At 37.2% G+C, this 17,447-nt stretch overlaps 1 protein-coding gene across 3 annotated transcripts; it reads left to right on the top strand.

Annotated features, from left to right (window-relative positions):
- The first annotated feature begins 2,599 nt into the window (after positions 1–2,599).
- Positions 2,600–16,522, top strand: LOC121407219 (phenylalanine--tRNA ligase, mitochondrial-like). Of its 3 annotated transcripts, none has more exons than XM_041598185.1 (6): positions 2,600–2,622; positions 10,307–10,951; positions 12,455–12,620; positions 14,196–14,327; positions 14,842–14,999; positions 15,407–16,522. In XM_041598185.1, the coding sequence occupies exons 2-6, from the start codon at positions 10,334–10,336 to the stop codon at positions 15,692–15,694; spliced, it is 1,362 nt and encodes a 453-aa protein (XP_041454119.1). In that variant the 5' UTR covers positions 2,600–2,622; positions 10,307–10,333; the 3' UTR covers positions 15,695–16,522. The 3 variants fall into 3 exon arrangements, with proteins under 3 accessions (XP_041454119.1, XP_041454117.1, XP_041454118.1); XM_041598183.1 differs by lacking the exon at positions 2,600–2,622 and adding an exon at positions 2,658–2,911; XM_041598184.1 differs by lacking the exon at positions 2,600–2,622 and adding an exon at positions 9,142–9,173.
- The last annotated feature ends 925 nt before the right edge of the window (positions 16,523–17,447 follow it).

Below are 17,447 nucleotides of genomic sequence, written 5' to 3'. Positions count from 1 at the left end.
AGCTCGCGCTTCGCGCTCGCATTGTTTGTTTAGCGAGACAGTTAAGTATCATGATTGCAAAACAATTCGCTTATAATGTCAATTTTTAGCCCTCAATATCAAAAATTTTCAGCTCGCGCTTTGTGCTCGCATTATTTAATCAGTGAGATACATATCCGTTTGATGGCACTGCATGTCCTTAAAATATCTCTATTAGGTCAGTATACCTGACAACTGAGCGCGCTTCGCGCGCTCCCTAAGTGACCCGAAATTTTTGCTGGTGCCCCTCCCCCCAATGCCGTGACCCACGGTACGCCACTGACTGGATATGCCCCTACATGGATCCGCCACTCCGTTGCATCCACCCTTTCTCTTTTTAGTGAGATCGATACATATTGGGGGAAGCAATTAAAATTCATAGGTCGTCCATGTGGTGAATTATCGGGTCCATGCCCATGCGTGGTTCTCTGGGGATGGTTTGAGAGATTTGAGCCACCCTCCAAAAACAACTGACGATTATTTGCAACTCTTACAGTGCTTCTGTATAACAACAAATAAAAAAAAAAGTTTCAAGAAAAGGGTATGATTAACCCAGGGGCGGATCCAGGATTTTCCAAAAATAGGGGGCATCTTTGTACAAATAAAATAATCAGAACTTCACTCCCATTTATCGATGGTGATTTATGTTTTATGTCTGGAAAATTTTGATAAAAAAATCCTCCCTTGCGTATGAACGACAATTTGACAAGCAAAATAAAGGGGAGGGGGGGTCTTCACTTATGACATATTCCCTGGATGTGCCCCTACCTCATCCGCCTCTGGATCAATTCTTTTAAAGTGATTGATTAAAATTGGTTTGACTTTTAAAAAATCTGAGCTAGAAGGTCACACTTGTCACCTGTGTCTGTGATATGTTAAAAAAATGAAGCCCAGAAAAAATTGCGTTCGAAAATAATTATTTAGTGCTTCAAAAATTGAAATATAAAGTTCCCGGAAACACCATCTTAATTTCATCCCATACACTTCTATTTAGGCGTCTATAAGACGCCTATTTACAAAATCGGGGTTTGCCTTGTAGTTTTAGCTTTTCATTCTCAATAATGGTTGTTTTCAGGGTTTGTTAGTTCTAATACGTGCACTTATACACATGTTTCATATTAGTTTGAGAAACTTTAAATCGGCTGCTCACAAAGTTAAACAATACCTTTAAATACACAAAAAAAATGTTTTCTCACTTGCTAGCTGCGCTAAAAAAAATCGTAAAATCTGTTATATTTTTTTCCTTGAGATTAGTATATCTATAGAACTCACTATCTCATGTTGGAGGTTTCAAAATTCAAATGTCTGTGTACTGATTTGGGCAGGCGTGTTTTTTTTTTTTTTTGGGGGGGGGCTTCAGTGGGGACTGAAGCCTCCCCCCAAAAAAAAAATCGACCACAAAAGAAATAAAATATCAATTCAGTATGTTGTCAAGTGCTCTAAAATCAGTTTTTACTACTCAAATTCGAAATTTTTCTCGCTTCCTAGCAAAATAGCATCTAAATGCAGAATACATTAATGCACTCTTAATTAAAGGGGAAGTTCACCCTGAAGAAAAGTTTGTTGTAAAAATAGCAGAAAAAATAATAAAAAATATTGGTGAAGGTTTGAGGAAAATCCGTTAAAGATTAAGAAAGTTATTAGAATTCAAAGTTTTGGATTTGTGACGTCATATGCGAGCATCATTCCTACATAGCGAATGGTAAAAAATCAATGAATTTCAAATTTTGTACGGTTCCTGATAACTTTATTTTGTTTTCTATTTATGATCGGGTGTGAAATGATTTGTCTATTGATATACAAAAGGCACAGTAAAAAACATTTTCAATTTTCTGAGAAAATGACATTTCATATATTTTTTACCATTCGCCTTGTAGGAATGCTGCTCGCATATGACGTCACAAATTCAAAACTTTGAATTCTAATAACTTTCTTAATCATTGACGGATTTTCCTCAAACCTTCACCAATATTTTTTATTATTTTTTCTGCTATTTTTACAACAAACTTTTCTTCAGGGTGAACTTCCCCTTTAAAGTGCGAGTATAAGAAGTCTTTGAGGCTCCTGCAATATAGTAGACTGTAGACTGCCTTGCATTTTTTTTTTCAGATTAACCTCCCTATATACCCACCACGAATATACTCATGCCATAAAATTAAAGTTTCAACTCTAAAAATATATCCACGTTTTCGCTCCAAATTTCTCATTCTTCAGGGTATACATTTTTTAATGGATATACTTTTTTTTTAATGTCGGAAATCTCTCAAGCCCCCAGAAGCTTACCCCGCCCCCCCCAAAAAAAAAATTATAATTGCGCGGCTGGATTTGGGGTCTCCTTTTTATGAATTCTTCATAAAGGCCGGTGTTATTATTTTTCAAAATCATAGTTGCAGCCTTCTTTCCCGGTCTTCGTCAAACTCCGTACGTTTGAAGGCTTATAAAGATTTTTTTTTTAAATATGTTGTTGTTGTTGACCATAAGGGGTTGTTTTTTGGGGGGTGGTGTATGGACGACACCGTAGAAGTTTATAGTCGGTGATTTCAGTTATTAATTTTCCCTTTTTTTTCTTGAAATTGGGCTTGGCTGAAATGATCAGAAGCGAAGGTGAGATTTCTTAAATTATAGCCTTTGGTTTTGATTGATTTCAGATGCATTCGGCATACTACCCTCAACAAGATGAATTACTCTAGATCGATCATGACAAGACCACGAGCTGCATGTTCTGCCTTCTGGCGCGTATTGCGCTAGCTGGGGCCTGGCCTGGGCTTGGGCCAGGGCTCCGCCCGGGGAATCCCCACCTGTAATGCCGAGCGAGCGCGAGCGAAAGCGCAGTCAGACGTTCAGCTCGCGGCGCGGGTTCCACCGTATTTTAACTCTATGGGTTCCACGTATTGTGAGCATTTCGTGAATATTCTCATTCATTGGTTCATCCGACGAGTTGTCAGTTGCACTCAGAGTCAGATCTTGACAAGTTTGTTATGTTGGCATTATCGTGATCCAAGTCCCCGGTGACTCGGATCCACGGACAATTTTTCACAACGTAAAACATGTCCTACCTGTTTCTACCAACCTCCATCGTAGTTGTGTGTGACTTGTCTCTTTTCAGTCTCCACCAAAGATTGTAGAGCGCCGCGTACGCGCGCTCTACAATCTTTGGTCTATCTTCACTTTATTGGCGTTATAAATCAGATCGAATTGCATCTATATACTCCTTTTCAATCTCTATTGCTTTAGTTGGTAAATTATACTTTTCATATAAATAAATCATGATTATATTCATCTTCTTATGTTTCTCACACTATGAAATTTGCTTTATTTCGTTTACATTTTTACTAAATAAATCGGCCCCGAGTATATCCCTCGAACAGTCTCAATTGCTTTATTTCGTTGATTCCTAATTTACTAAATAAATCAGGATTGAATCATCTTTTCAATCTCCATTGCTTTATTTCGTAAATTAGTACTTTTCATATACATAAATCAAGATTATATTCATCTTATGTTTCCCACACTATGAAATTTGCTTTATTTCGTTTACATTTTTACTAAATAAATCGGCCCCGAGTATATCCCTCGAACAGTCTCAATTGCTTTATTTCGTTGATTCCTAATTTACTAAATAAATCAGGATTGAATCATCTTTTCATTCTCCATTGCTTTATTTCGTAAATTAGTACTTTTCATATACATAAATCAAGAGTATATTCATCTTCTTATGTTTCCCACACTATGAAATTTGCTTTATTTCGTTTACATTTTTACTAAATAAATCGGCCCCGAGTATCCCTCTTCTGCAGACATTGCTTTATTTCGTTTATCCCTAATTTACTAAATAAATCAAAATTGCATCTACTTTTCAGTATATATATAGGCTTTATTTCGTCGTACTTTTTAATTATACTATGAATAAATCTCATTATGTTTGTCATGATTATGCTTTATTTCGTAAGGTACGTAATTAGAATGTCGGTCTATCATACTCCTCGTGATTCAATTCCCCCTTCATCCGAATTAAACCACTCTGCCACTTTTAGACAGTTTCCTAGAGATGAAATATTTTCGATAATAAGAATCATTAAAATCAATGAAAATCACATTAAAGACACTATTTAACTGTCTAAAGAATTGAATTAAAACAGTATATACTACTCCTCGTGATCCAAGTCCCCTCTCCTAAAAATACAAAACGGCAATTAACCCGTTGATATTCATCTACCCCTCATTTCCCTCCTCTTCAAAACCACTCTGCCACTTTTAGACAGTTTCCTAGAGATGATTAATAAATATTTTCGATAATAAGAATCACTAAAATCAATGAAAATCACATTAAAGACACTATTTAACTGTCTAAAGAATTAAAACAGTATATACTACTCCTCGTGATCCAAGTCCCCTCTCCTAAAAATACAAAACGGCAATTAACCCGCTGATATTCATCTACCCCTCATTTCCCTCCTCTTCAAAACCACTCTGCCACTTTTAGACAGTTTCCTAGAGATGATTAATAAATATTTCGATAATAAGAATCATTAAAATCAATGAAAATCACATTAAAGACACTATTTAACTGTCTAAAGAATTGAATTAAAACAGTATATACTACTCCTCGTGATCCAAGTCCCCTCTCCTAAAAATACAAAACGGCAATTAACCCGCTGATATTCATCTACCCCTCATTTCCCTCCTCTTCAAAACCACTCTGCCACTTTTAGACAGTTTCCTAGAGATGATTAATAAATATTTCGATAATAAGAATCATTAAAATCAATGAAAATCACATTAAAGACACTATTTAACTGTCTAAAGAATTGAATTAAAACAGTATATACTACTCCTCGTGATCCAAGTCCCCTCTCCTAAAAATACAAAACGGCAATTAACCCGCTGATATTCATCTACCCCTCATTTCCCTCCTCTTCAAAACCACTCTGCCACTTTTAGACAGTTTCCTAGAGATGATTAATAAATATTTTCGATAATAAGAATCATTAAAATCAATGAAAATCACATTAAAGACACTATTTAACTGTCTAAAGAATTGAATTAAAACAGTATATACTACTCCTCGTGATCCAAGTCCCCACTCCTAAAAATACAAAACGGCAATTAACCCGTTGATATTCATCTACCCCTCATTTCCCTCCTCTTCAAAACCACTCTGCCACTTTTAGACAGTTTCCTAGAGATGATTAATAAATATTTTCGATAATAAGAATCATTAATTAAAATCAATGAAAATCACAATAAAAACACTATTTAACTGTCTAAATACTCCTCGTGATCGGAGTCCCCTTCCCGTGTTAAGTTCGTCCAATTTCCCATAGGAGGGGACTTGGATAACGAGGATTACTATTACTCGTGATCCAAGTCCCCTCTCCTAAAAATACAAAACGGCAATTAACCCGTTGATATTCATCTACCCCTCATTTCCCTCCTCTTCAAAACCACTCTGCCACTTTTAGACAGTTTAATAGACATGATTAACGAATATTTTCGATAGTAAGAATCATTAAAATCAATGAAAATCACATTAAAAACACTATTTAACTGTCTAAATACTCCTCGTGATCGGAGTCCCCTTCCCGTGTTAAGTTCGTCCAATTTCCCATAGGAGGGGACTTGGATAACGAGGAGTACTATTACTCGTGATCCAAGTCCCCTCTCCTAAAAATACAAAACGGCAATTAACCCGTTGATATTCATCTACCCCTCATTTCCCTCCTCTTCAAAACCACTCTGCCACTTTTAGACAGTTTAATAGACATGATTAAGGAATAATTTCGATAATAAGAATCAATAAAATCAATGAAAATCACATTAAAAACACTATTTAACTGTCTAAATACTCCTCGTGATCGGAGTCCCCTTCCCGTGTTAAGTTCGTCCAATTTCCCATAGGAGGGGACTTGGATAACGAGGATTACTATTACTCGTGATCCAAGTCCCCTCTCCTAAAAATACAAAACGGCGATTAACCCGTTGATATTCATCTACCCCTCATTTCCCTCATCTTCAAAACCACTCTGCCACTTTTAGACAGTTTAATAGACATGATTAATGAATATTTTCGATAATAAGAATCATTAAAATCAATGAAAATCACATTAAAAACACTATTTAACTGTCTAAATACTCCTCGTGATCGGAGTCCCCTTCCTGTGTTGAGTTCGTCCTATTTCTCATAGGAGGGGACTTGGATAACGACTAATAGTACTCCTCGTTATCCAAGTCCCCTCCTATGGGAAATTAGACGAACTCAACACGGGAAGGGGACTCCGATCACGAGGAGTATTTAGACAGTTAAATAGTGTTTTTAGTGTTATTAAATTTGTCTTATTTAGTGTTTTGATCATTGTTTCATCAACTTGGAAGAATATACCGCCACAGGAGTGAAAAGAGACTATTTTTGTCGTTTGAAAAAGTGTCCGAGTCAGTTGTTATTGTGTCAATGGGAAAACGTGTGGTGGAAGGAAGTCCCCGCTCAGTGAGAAGCTTCGCACCGTTTCGCATCGCGAACAATACATTTCTTTGAAAACCTTCCAACCGTGGATTCTATTGAAAGATTGCTGATATTTGAGGTGTGTCTCAAGTTTGTCCCCAGTGACTTGGATGACGATAAGGCCGTTATGTTTACTTAACCCTAGGTAGGAGCCCAGGACCTTGGCAATCCTGTATTTTAGGGGTCTAACTCTAAATTATTTTAGGTTGCCAACTTCAGGCAACAGCTCCAAGACCATTGTTATTGTTAACGGTAGTTATGTAGTGCGTACGTACGTGCCGGGTAGCAAAATTTGCTGATGTATTCTGGATCTGCATGTATATGATGCATCACTCACACAACATGCGAGGTTAGTAATACTAACCTCGCACAACGCATGTGGTTTCATAGTGGACTTTGACGTTTTCATTCATCACACGAATGTGAGGGAATGAAAAACGCCAAACATTTCAGTATTTCTCCACTTTGGAATTTTGTTTTAATGATTTAAGTTTGTATTAAAAATGAATTGGAAATTATTTATAAAAGTGTTTTTATCGCTTACCTCCAAGTCTCAACCAGGATAATCCGTTCGATCCGTCCTTAATACTGCGGTGGAAAGTACGCAAACAACAATCGAAAAGCAATTTTTCGTATCGAACATTCTCAATTCAAGTCGTCAGCGCATAATAGGAAATTGTACCAAAAATCAACAGGTTGCATCTCATGTATATACTTATTGGTAAAGTACGCCATCTTTTGACAAGATGATGATGAAAGTGGATTGAACGAGCAAGAAAATAATGCTGATCGCCTAGAATGCAGCTAGCTTGCAACACCGTAAACAAAGGTACGGTAGGCACTTAAGAACCAAGTTTGAAAGGACACTCGTAAAATTACGTCACTCTCGCGATGAATATTCATTAGATCGTGGTCGTGCGTGTTCAATACAAACTCTCTGCATGCATGCACTCAGTGTGTATGTCTAATGAATATTCATCGGCGAGAGTGACATAATTTTACGAGTATCCTTTCAAACTTGGTTCTTAAGTGCCTGCCGGCTTTGAAATAATATCGCGCGCCCTCTTTAGGCAAAAGTTGATATCAACGCTGATCAAGAGGCATCTACGTGAAGATCACGAAAAATGCTCTTATTTTATTAAAAAAAACAGCAAAGAGAATTCAACAAACGATCCATTTGGTTCGGTAAGTGTCATAGCATAAATATAATGCTTAGCTACGATGTAAAGTCATAGTTATTTTAGTAAAAAGGGTGTGAAAGATTCGCGTGCACCAGGTGCATATGAATCCTTCACACACAAGACGATTTGAAACCATGAGTGGGTATGGCGGGCCGTTAATGCATATAGGACTAGTATACAGCTACACGCCAGTCGCCTATGTAGTAGATGTAAAGTTGTATTTACCAATGGGGTATCATGCGATATATTAGGGGGGTGATATAGAATAACGGTATACCTAAAGCCGTCGGGGTGACCCGGGACTAGTCATGGCCAGGCCGGGGGGGGTATGCAATGAAGAAATACGGCCCGCCATAACCGGCACGTATGTACGCACTACTGAACTATCGTTATTAACAACGGTCTTGGAGCTGTTGCCTGAACTGAAGTTAGCAACCTAAAATAATTTACCGGTAGACCCCTAAAATACAGGATTGCCCAGGACCTTACCGTGTAATTGACCATACTAACGGGACTAGCATGATTTAAGGTCTAAATATTTCTCCAAATGAATTGTGAAAAGAGAAATTATGCACTTACCAATACCATGATTGTGTGGATGAAGGTCTAACGAGTGGCAGTTTTCCTGACATCTGGGCACAGACTGGAACCTCAAAAAACGAAAAGTTCTCTCCTACCCCCGTTTCGATCGGCCATTTTGTTGCAATTTTTAACAAAAATGGCCGATCGAGACGGAGGTAGGAGAGAACTTTTCGTTTTTTGAGGTTCCAGTCTGTGCCCTGATGCAGAGATGCCAAGTTCAAAAAAATGTAATGCGTGAGATTTTCATGACTCGACGTCTCTGAGCGCGCGCGGCCAGTACTTACACTCGTACGTTGCGAAAAGGTGCGCGCGCAACGCGCGCGCTCATGAGATATGGGCTTCAAAACTATGCGATGCACGCACGCTAGTCATCGTATCACGTACTAGCTGTGCGCTGACTGCACTTTTGATTCGTCTCGTGTGCCGGGCTAGACGCGAAGGCGGTCAGCCAGTCGTATAATCTGGCGAATAATGCTACTTTTCCTCTTTTTTTCTGTTGGGTACCGATATGCGTGAGAAAAATGGGTGCCATGCGTGAGATCGTGAGACGGACCCTGAATGCGTGAGTCTCACGCACAATGCGTGAGACTTGGTAGCTCTGCTGATGTCGGGAAAACTGCCACTCGTTAGACCTTCATCCATACAATAATAATAATAATAAAAATATTTATAAAGCGCAACATATCCATCTCTAAGATGCTCAAGGCGCATACAATCATGGTAAGTGCATAATTTCTCTTTTCACAATTCATTTGGAGAAGTATTTAGACAATAATTAAATCATGCTAGTCCCGTGAGTATGGTCAATTACACGGTAAGGTCCTGTGCTCCCGCGTAGCGGGCGGGAGTTCCCTGGGTTAATGTTTACTGTGCTCTTTCCTGATTCATCGATGGTGAAGACAACCTTTTTATACTTCCAAGACAATTATGAATGATTTTAGAGCAAAATGAGTTGAAGTATGATATCTCTACTGTAGTTTATGTAACAATCGGCTCGCCATACTTAAACCACAACTTTAAACCTGAGTTTAAGTTAAACCCGACTTCAGAATACGGGCCATTGACAATAGACCAAAAGCTTCAGTCTGTATTTTGGTTTTTCCGCTGAACTGCGTTGGCTCACTCAGTAAAATGTCAGAAATTGTTGAATAAATTCCCAGAAACGATGGTTATTGTTGAATAAATTCCCAGAAACGATGGTTATTCCTGTCTACACATACATCTGCACGTATCGCCCAAAAACCTGAAAGAAACTTTCGCTCCGAGATTTCTACTTTCCTTCTAAGTGATCTAGCTTTAAATCATGGGATAAAGCTTAATTTCTGACATTTCTGCGCTTTCGATTTTATTTTTAAACAAGAATTCATCAAAAAAATGAGAAAACTATTGTGAAAAGACGGAAGAGACTTGCCCGATGTTTACACCGCCTTCCTGTTTCCAGATGCGTGCACAAAAAAGGCAATATGGACTTTGGCAGTAAATTTCAAATTATATTGATCCCAAATCAAACAATGTAAGCCTTGATTTGACTCCTGAATGGAAGTTGTAAAATCAAGATAAGTAAATATATTCAATTAGAGATCCTTATTATCACATATAATAATAAAAACAAATATTTTACTCTTCATTTAATACAATACACAAGAAATAGTGATGTGATCAGCTCCCCCATTTGTATACTGACCAAAACAAGAAATGTTATGAAAGTAAATAACCAAAACCTTTCAATTTCTTACATTTGATCAAATTTGATAACATTTTTCAATATTATGTTTTTCCAGTAATCTCTCTATAATTTGTTCAAATGTACAGTTTAATGTAAGGGTGGATTGATCTTTAAGCATTAAATTGTATGTTTTGTGTAGTTTCAATTTAGATTTATACTGATTATTTATTTGTAATTTTGATTAGTTTCTTCACCTCACATTTCATTACTATTCTTTTCATTGCAACTGATGCCATTTTATAACAGAAATATCAAATTGCTTCTGATTATAAACTAGAATTTTTCTTTTTACATTTTCAGCTCCCCAATCCGAATGAATTTTATGCGATGGCTTCGAGAACTTTGATTTGTGCTGTCAGGACATTGCATTCTAAACTAACACTGCATCGATCATACAAGAGGTGCCTTGTGGGAAATCTGTCATCCACAAGCCATTATTCAACAAAATCAAATTTCACCCAGACAAAACCAAAAGACTCCGAGGTCACTATTCAAGACAGAACATTCACCCGAGATGCCTTCACGACCATCACGCCAAAGATCATCTCCCGGGTCGGTACCAACCTGCACAATAAACCCCACCATCCACTCTGCATCATCAAGGAGAAAATCCGCGACCACTTTTACAGTAGCTTCCTCAATCGTCGTGGCAACCCACTATTCTCCATCTATGACAACCTAAGCCCCATTGTAACCTTACAGCAGAACTTTGACAGCGTGCTGGTCCCAAAGGATCACATATCGAGGAAGAAAGGGGACAATTACTACATCAATGAGGAGTTTATGTTGAGGGCGCATACATCGGCTCATCAGCATGAGCTGGTCAATGCAGGGCTGGATGCATTCCTGGTGGTTGGCGATGTCTATCGTAGGGATGAGATCGATACCAGTCATTATCCTGTCTTTCATCAAATGGAGGGAGTGAAGCTCTTTACGCAGCATGAGGTGATTTCAAAATTCACAGTATCTGGTATATGTACCCCCCTTTATCTCATTCATTTAGTATTTGTTAAAATTTGGATAATATTTAGTTTAGAGCCTTGAAATACATTAGTAGAATTGTTTCTGCATTGTGCGGGACACTTCTCAAGATCCAGTATATTTTTTGTTTACTCTGTTGCATATGTTTAATGGCACTAGTTCCTCAAAAGAAATATAATAAGTATGAACTGAACATACTTGAATTGAGAAATGAAAAAAAAAATTCAAGGATTGCCTACATGACTGTGAAGGTAGTGCTTGGTAACTTCAATAATGACTGTGTCACATTTCAGATGGGAGGATGGATATGACCATAAGTGTGTTCAAATTATTTTCTATAAAGGAATGATTATATTTTCAGCTTCATGACTAATACCTTTGTTTCATTTGCTCTACGGCGGCCGTACGGCAAGTAAAAAACAGCCGTTTTAACATTTTTTGTACCAACTACATATAGATGGTTTGAATTAAAATTATTAAAACGGCTGTTTTGGACTGTTTTTGCCGTAGAGCAAATATGACCAAAGTATAATCCTCCTTTCCATACATACTTTTTTCCCTATTTGTTTCCCTTCCATTTCTTGTTGTATAATAATTGCAAATTATAAGCATGTGCGGGGGGTGGGGGAAGTTGCTGCCCCCCCCTCACCATTGCATCACATCTGTTCTGAACCGTATTCATCTCTTAATAAAATTTCAAAGGGGATGATGTGACATACAGTGTCATGTTGACAAGCTCAACATTCATTACTTAAAGGATAAGTCCACCCCAACAAAAACTTGATTTGAATAAAAAGACAAAAATTCAACAAGCATAACACTGAAAATTTCATCAAAATCGGATGTAAAATAAGAAAGTTATGGCATTTTAAAGTTTCGCTTATTTTCAGCAAAATAGTTATATGAACGAGCCAGTTACATCCAAATGAGAGAGTTGATGACATCACTCACTCACTATTTCTTTTGTATTTTATTACATGAAATATGAAATATTTTTATTTCCTTGTCATTGTCATGTGAAATGAAGTTTCATTCCTCCCTGAACACGTGGAATTCCATTATTTTAACATTCTGTACATCAGGCAAGGAGGTCCTAATCATCAAATTCGTAACAATTGAAATATTGTATAATTTAAACAATAAAAAAACAAAAGAAATAGTGAGTGAGTGACATCATCGACTCTCTCATTTGGATGTAACTGGCTCGTTCATATAACTATTTTGGTGAAAATAAGCGAAACTTTGGAATGTCATAAATTTCTTATTTTACATCTGATTTGGATGAAATTTTCAGCATTGTTCTTGTCTGATTTTTCTCTTTCGATTCAAGTCAACATTTTTCTGAGGTGGACTTGACCTTTAACACACAACAAAAGTCAGCAATAACCTGCTCGTCTACGAACTGAATACATGAATTCATCCATTGAAACCTGTTTTGAATTATCTTGATGTTTATTTTCTTATCAGCTGTTTGCAAATTGCAATGATGCAACAAATCTGACTTTGTTTGAGACCCGGCCTACGACTAGAACCCCTGACAGGCAAGAGTGCCACACCTTGGAGGCTGCCAAGCTGGTGGAGTTTGAACTTAAGAATGTAATCACCTCCATGGCTGAGATGCTCTTTGGGAAGGGTAGGTGACCATGTCCTAGACAGAAACCCTCAGTCTCTGTTTCCTCTCGGTCGTTCCTCTGAACTATGCCTTGCTTCATTACACCTTCTCCTGAGACTGAAATCATTCTTACACTTTGTACATGGAATGTATGCCTCCAAATTGGTTTTTACTATTGCTTGTAAAATATAGGTTTAAAAACTGAGAATGAAAATACATGTTGGGAGTAGGTAAACATTGCATTGTTGTGATAATAAATATTTGAAAGGTTCAAATGAAATGAATTCATGAAATGGTTCATGAATATTCACCTTCATTATTCATGAATCAAAGAATGACAATCTTTTTTTTTTTCAATCTCCATTACTTTTGTTCAAATATTTTTTCTTTTACACAGCAATGCCATTTCCTTTCCCCGTTTTCAAATTGTTTTGTTACAAACACTATGTCAATGGCAAAACATGATTTTCAATAGTGAACCTGTTCTTTAGAGAACTGTTATGGGATAGTCCAAGTTACCAGCCCATTGAAAAAGATTTGTATGCGGCAAAAAATTGGTGGTATTAATGTTGGGATGAATTTTTAAGAAGCAACATGTAATTGTAAACAAAAAAACGTGCACATGCTGCATGTGGGGCTATCAAACATTTGCAAGTGCAAACGTGCCCTTGGTATTTTTGTGATAATAATAATACATATAATTTATATAGCGTCTTTTCCATTTTGATTAAATGCTCAAGGCGCTTAAGAGAGTAAGACATAAAAGTAAAGAGAACTAAGAGAAGTACAAAAAAAAGGGCAAATTTAAAAATGAGGAAAAATGACTGTCTTCAAACCTAGTACCTGCTGGTGAACAAAAGCGATTTTAGGTTGCCCTTAAAGGATGTTGCAGAGTTTGAGTTCTTCAGCTCCTGTGGTAGTGAATTCCACAGGGCTGGTTCGGCATGAGCAAAGGCTCGATCGCCCCAGGATTTTTTAGATAGTGGGATATGCAAGAGACTAGATTGGGATGATCGCAGTGTGCGTGCAGGTTGATAGTGGTGTATAAGAGATTTGTTGTAATCGGGTGCGGATCCATTGATGATATGATGAACCAAAAGTAGAATTTTGAAAACTATGCGATCCGTTATGGGCAACCAATGGAGGTCAGGATTATAAATTGGATAGACAATGATCATCAGGATTTTCAGATAAATTAAAACATGGAAAGGTAATGACTTCTGTTTATTGCATGTGCATAACTTTAAAAACTTAGGTCTTGTCCGAGTTATGTCTTGTCTTACATAGACCTATCTCTATCCCTCCAGAAAATGATGCACGAGTGCTAGCACCTGTTTTGGCACCGCAGAATGAATTATCCCCCACTTAAATTTTTGGGTACATGGTCCCCACCTATTTTGACCACTTCACCCCAGGCTGGGTAACTCATGCTGACTCACGCCTAGCACATATCTTGCATATTCTTGTCCAAAGATTGCTCCAACTTAGAGGTGAATATTTGAATTATGCAAGGTCGCCTAAAATGCAAAATTTCCTGTATTTAAATGAGCACCTACATGTTAACAGTTAAGATTTTTTTTTCTTTCTCTTTTTTAGACATTGAATGTCGATGGATTGAGACAGATTTCCCTTTCACTCACCCTTCCTGGGAGTTGGAGATCTTCTTTCAAGGAGATTGGTTGGAGGTGCTAGGATGTGGTATCATGGAACAAAAGCTATTACAGTCAGGTATATAGTCAGATATTATAATGGCCACTTGGTCCATGTAATCCTAGAGGATGTACCAACATCCACAAATGTGGGTACGGTAAATTTGTTTGATCTGCGGCCATACTAGTCTAATTGCCATGATTATTCATGTTATCGCTTTGTCCAATGTCCCACTTTGGCCAATTATCTGATGATCGGAGAGTTTAATTCTCACTTTGCTTCCTTAGTTTTTGTCAGTTTGCCTTTTTAGCCATTTGGTCTATAACTAGACTTAGCAATGTTAGTCCGTTAGCGAAAACAAGTATAGAAAAGAGCAACCAGACAAATTGGTCAAAATGATCTGTGGCAATTAGCATGTACTGTAAATGGTATTTTATTTTGTAATGATTGATTTTTCATTTTGGACAGTAGGCCTACTATTTGTGGATAGAGCTATGTATATCCACTGATATGTGAACCACATGAACATTATTTAACTTCCATTAATTGCCAAAACATTTGTACATTTTCCATCCTCATTCCTTTTATAAAGCTGGTGCTGGAACTTCTATAGGCTATGCCTTCGGTCTTGGACTAGAACGCCTTGCAATGATCCTGTTTGACATTCCAGACATCAGACTATTCTGGAGCACAGACAATCGGTTTCTGGACCAATTCAGGGACCAAGACATAAATCAGGTCAAATTCAAGGTAGGCCTCAATTACTCAAGATCACCAAATATAAAATCAATGTAAATGTAGAGCTGTATCAAAGAACCTTAAGTGTTCATAGCCTAAAGTTGATATGAAAAAATAAAATGCGACATCCATAACACAGACTTGTTTTAATGCAACCATATTGTATTAATCTAGTTTAATTTTTTTATGTTCTATTATTCATTGGTAAAAGTACAAGTCGGGTTAAAAAACCTTTCTTTTTTGTTATTGGTAAAGCATTTTTTAATTGGAAATAATCACATCTGAAAAATAACACATTAGGATTTTCAGAATAATCTTATTCTTCCCGTCTACATATTCGTTATTAATATTTGTTACGTACCACGTATCAGAACAATACCAAGCAATCAATTATAGGGCCTTCTTTTATTTTACTTCAGCCATTCAGCAAATATCCACCTGTCATCCAAGATATGTCGTTCTGGTGTCCTGAATGTGACTACGAATCAAATGACTTCTATGATCTAGTACGAAATGTAGGGGGAGAGCTGGTAGAACAGGTTGCTATGATTGACGAGTTCACGCACCCAAAGACTCTGAGAACCAGCCATTGTTACAGGATAACGTATAGGAGTATGGAAAGAACACTTGTTCGAGAGGAGGTTAATCAAATTCATGACTTGATCAAAGAAACTGCAGAAAAACAGCTGAGAGTGGAGCCAAGATGATTTTACTTCTGGAATGATTAGAATTTATTTTCCAGTAATAATGGTAAAACTTCAGGATTATATTGAAAAGAAAAATCTGAATTGAGAATGAATTTACTTGGATGAAAATATGGGGAGTACCTTACTGCAAGTTTGAGTAAATTTTGATAAGCACCATACTGTCCCAGTGTAGTTTGGTAAATATCTGGCCAATGATAATGTGAAAGAAATCATCAATTTCCCTATTCTAATGCCTGCAAGGTTGGCAAATATATGAGTTTTTAAAGTTGTCAGTTTTCAACAGGAATATGTAAGTTTGTGAAATATCTTTTGAGCTCTCAACTTTAATACCTTTTGTTATTGATGAAATAATGCATGCAGTTCAAACGAGATCTATAGGACATTTCCAAATTATTGATATACTGTAGGTGTAAGATTTAACATTATCTTAAGAAAAAAAAGAACAATGAATTGTGTGAGTACCAAAAATTATCAAAGTTTGACCTTTTTGAATAATCGAGCAGAGTTTCGATTTCGTGCTTATAATCAACAGAATACAATTCATTGAAAAATTAACTGCTATGTTGTGGCTTATGCCATTGATGACAAGCATGGCGATTTTCAACCCCATTTTATGTTTGACATTTGAGTGGCTTTATGATCTACCAAAAGAACCTGGCCTAGTTAGTGTGTTAACTAAAGAAAAAAAAAGAAAGGAGATAAAGGCCCAGTCACATTGTTCCGTGCAAGCCTTGTGAGCGACGACTGTTGCTACGCAAAGGTCGGCAGCATTGACAGTATCTCGCACGCAAGTCTGATTTGCAAACAGAAAAGTTTTGAACACTCTCACACATTTTTGTGGGCTTTCTCCCATAGGGCTTGCACGGAACGATGTGACAGGGCATTAAGCTAATGTAATATTTTATGGAATATAATTTTAATTTATGAAAGATGAAATTTACTAAAAAAAATACCATTTCATGTGTTTGTTATTTTCTAATGTCTTTACAATCATTTTTTCAAGTGAGTTTACTTATTGTGTGAGAGAAGCCGGCATCCAGACAGAAAACCATGAAGAAAGACAAAGGGTTAGGGAGGGATAGAAAGAGAGTGGGAGAGATGAAGATGCAAGAGAGAGAGGGAGAAAGAGGAAGCACAAAGAGAGAGAGGAGGAATAAAGAGAAGGAAGAGAGGGGGGAAGGTAGAGAGGGATGAAGAGAGGAAGGGGGGGATAAAGAGAGTGATGAAGAGAGAGGGAGGAGTATAACGTGGGAGAAGGCGACCAGAAGAGAAATTTGGTGTTATGGATCAAATCATTAAAAATTTAATTATCAAACACACCATTTGGGTTGAAAAAAAACTGAATACGTGACCACCCCTTCCAATCCATCTCCTTTTCCATTTGCTCTGCATCTTATTTTTATCACTAATCTTTAATAAATTTTCTCATTTTTACATATTTCTCACTTTTCTACTCGCCAGATTGGCTTATCTTTTCACCTTTCACTTTTTTACTCAATTCTTTCGCCCTCTCTTATCTCCCTCCAATGCTCTCATCTTTAACCTTTCTTATGTTCCTTCCATCTCTATATTGGCGGCGGAGCAGAGGATTATCTTTTGTGTTGGGGGGAGGGAGACGCAACAATAGCTGTCCCCCCCCCAACACAAAAGATAGTCCCATGTCCTCTATTTCCATCTCTCTACCACCCCTTCTCTCCTTATTCCTGTATCTACTCTTCCTTCCTAAACTCATACCTGCTCTTCAATTTCCTTT

Source organism: Lytechinus variegatus, chromosome 2 (assembly GCF_018143015.1).
Source record: "Lytechinus variegatus isolate NC3 chromosome 2, Lvar_3.0, whole genome shotgun sequence".
Classification (NCBI taxonomy): domain Eukaryota; kingdom Metazoa; phylum Echinodermata; class Echinoidea; order Temnopleuroida; family Toxopneustidae; genus Lytechinus; species Lytechinus variegatus.
Note: the sequence above shows the minus strand (reverse complement) of the source record. Positions and strands in the feature narration are given on the sequence as shown.

Bases quoted from the DNA above. Each gene is read 5' to 3' on its own strand.
- LOC121407219 (XM_041598183.1), top strand. From the start codon at position 2,822: ATGCCGAGCGAGCGCGAGCGAAAGCGCAGTCAGACGTTCAGCTCGCGG. The intron at 10,952-12,454 runs GTGATTTCAAAA...TTTTCTTATCAG, and splicing joins AGCTCTTTACGCAGCATGAG to CTGTTTGCAAATTGCAATGA. The intron at 14,328-14,841 runs GTATATAGTCAG...CCTTTTATAAAG, and splicing joins ACAAAAGCTATTACAGTCAG to CTGGTGCTGGAACTTCTATA.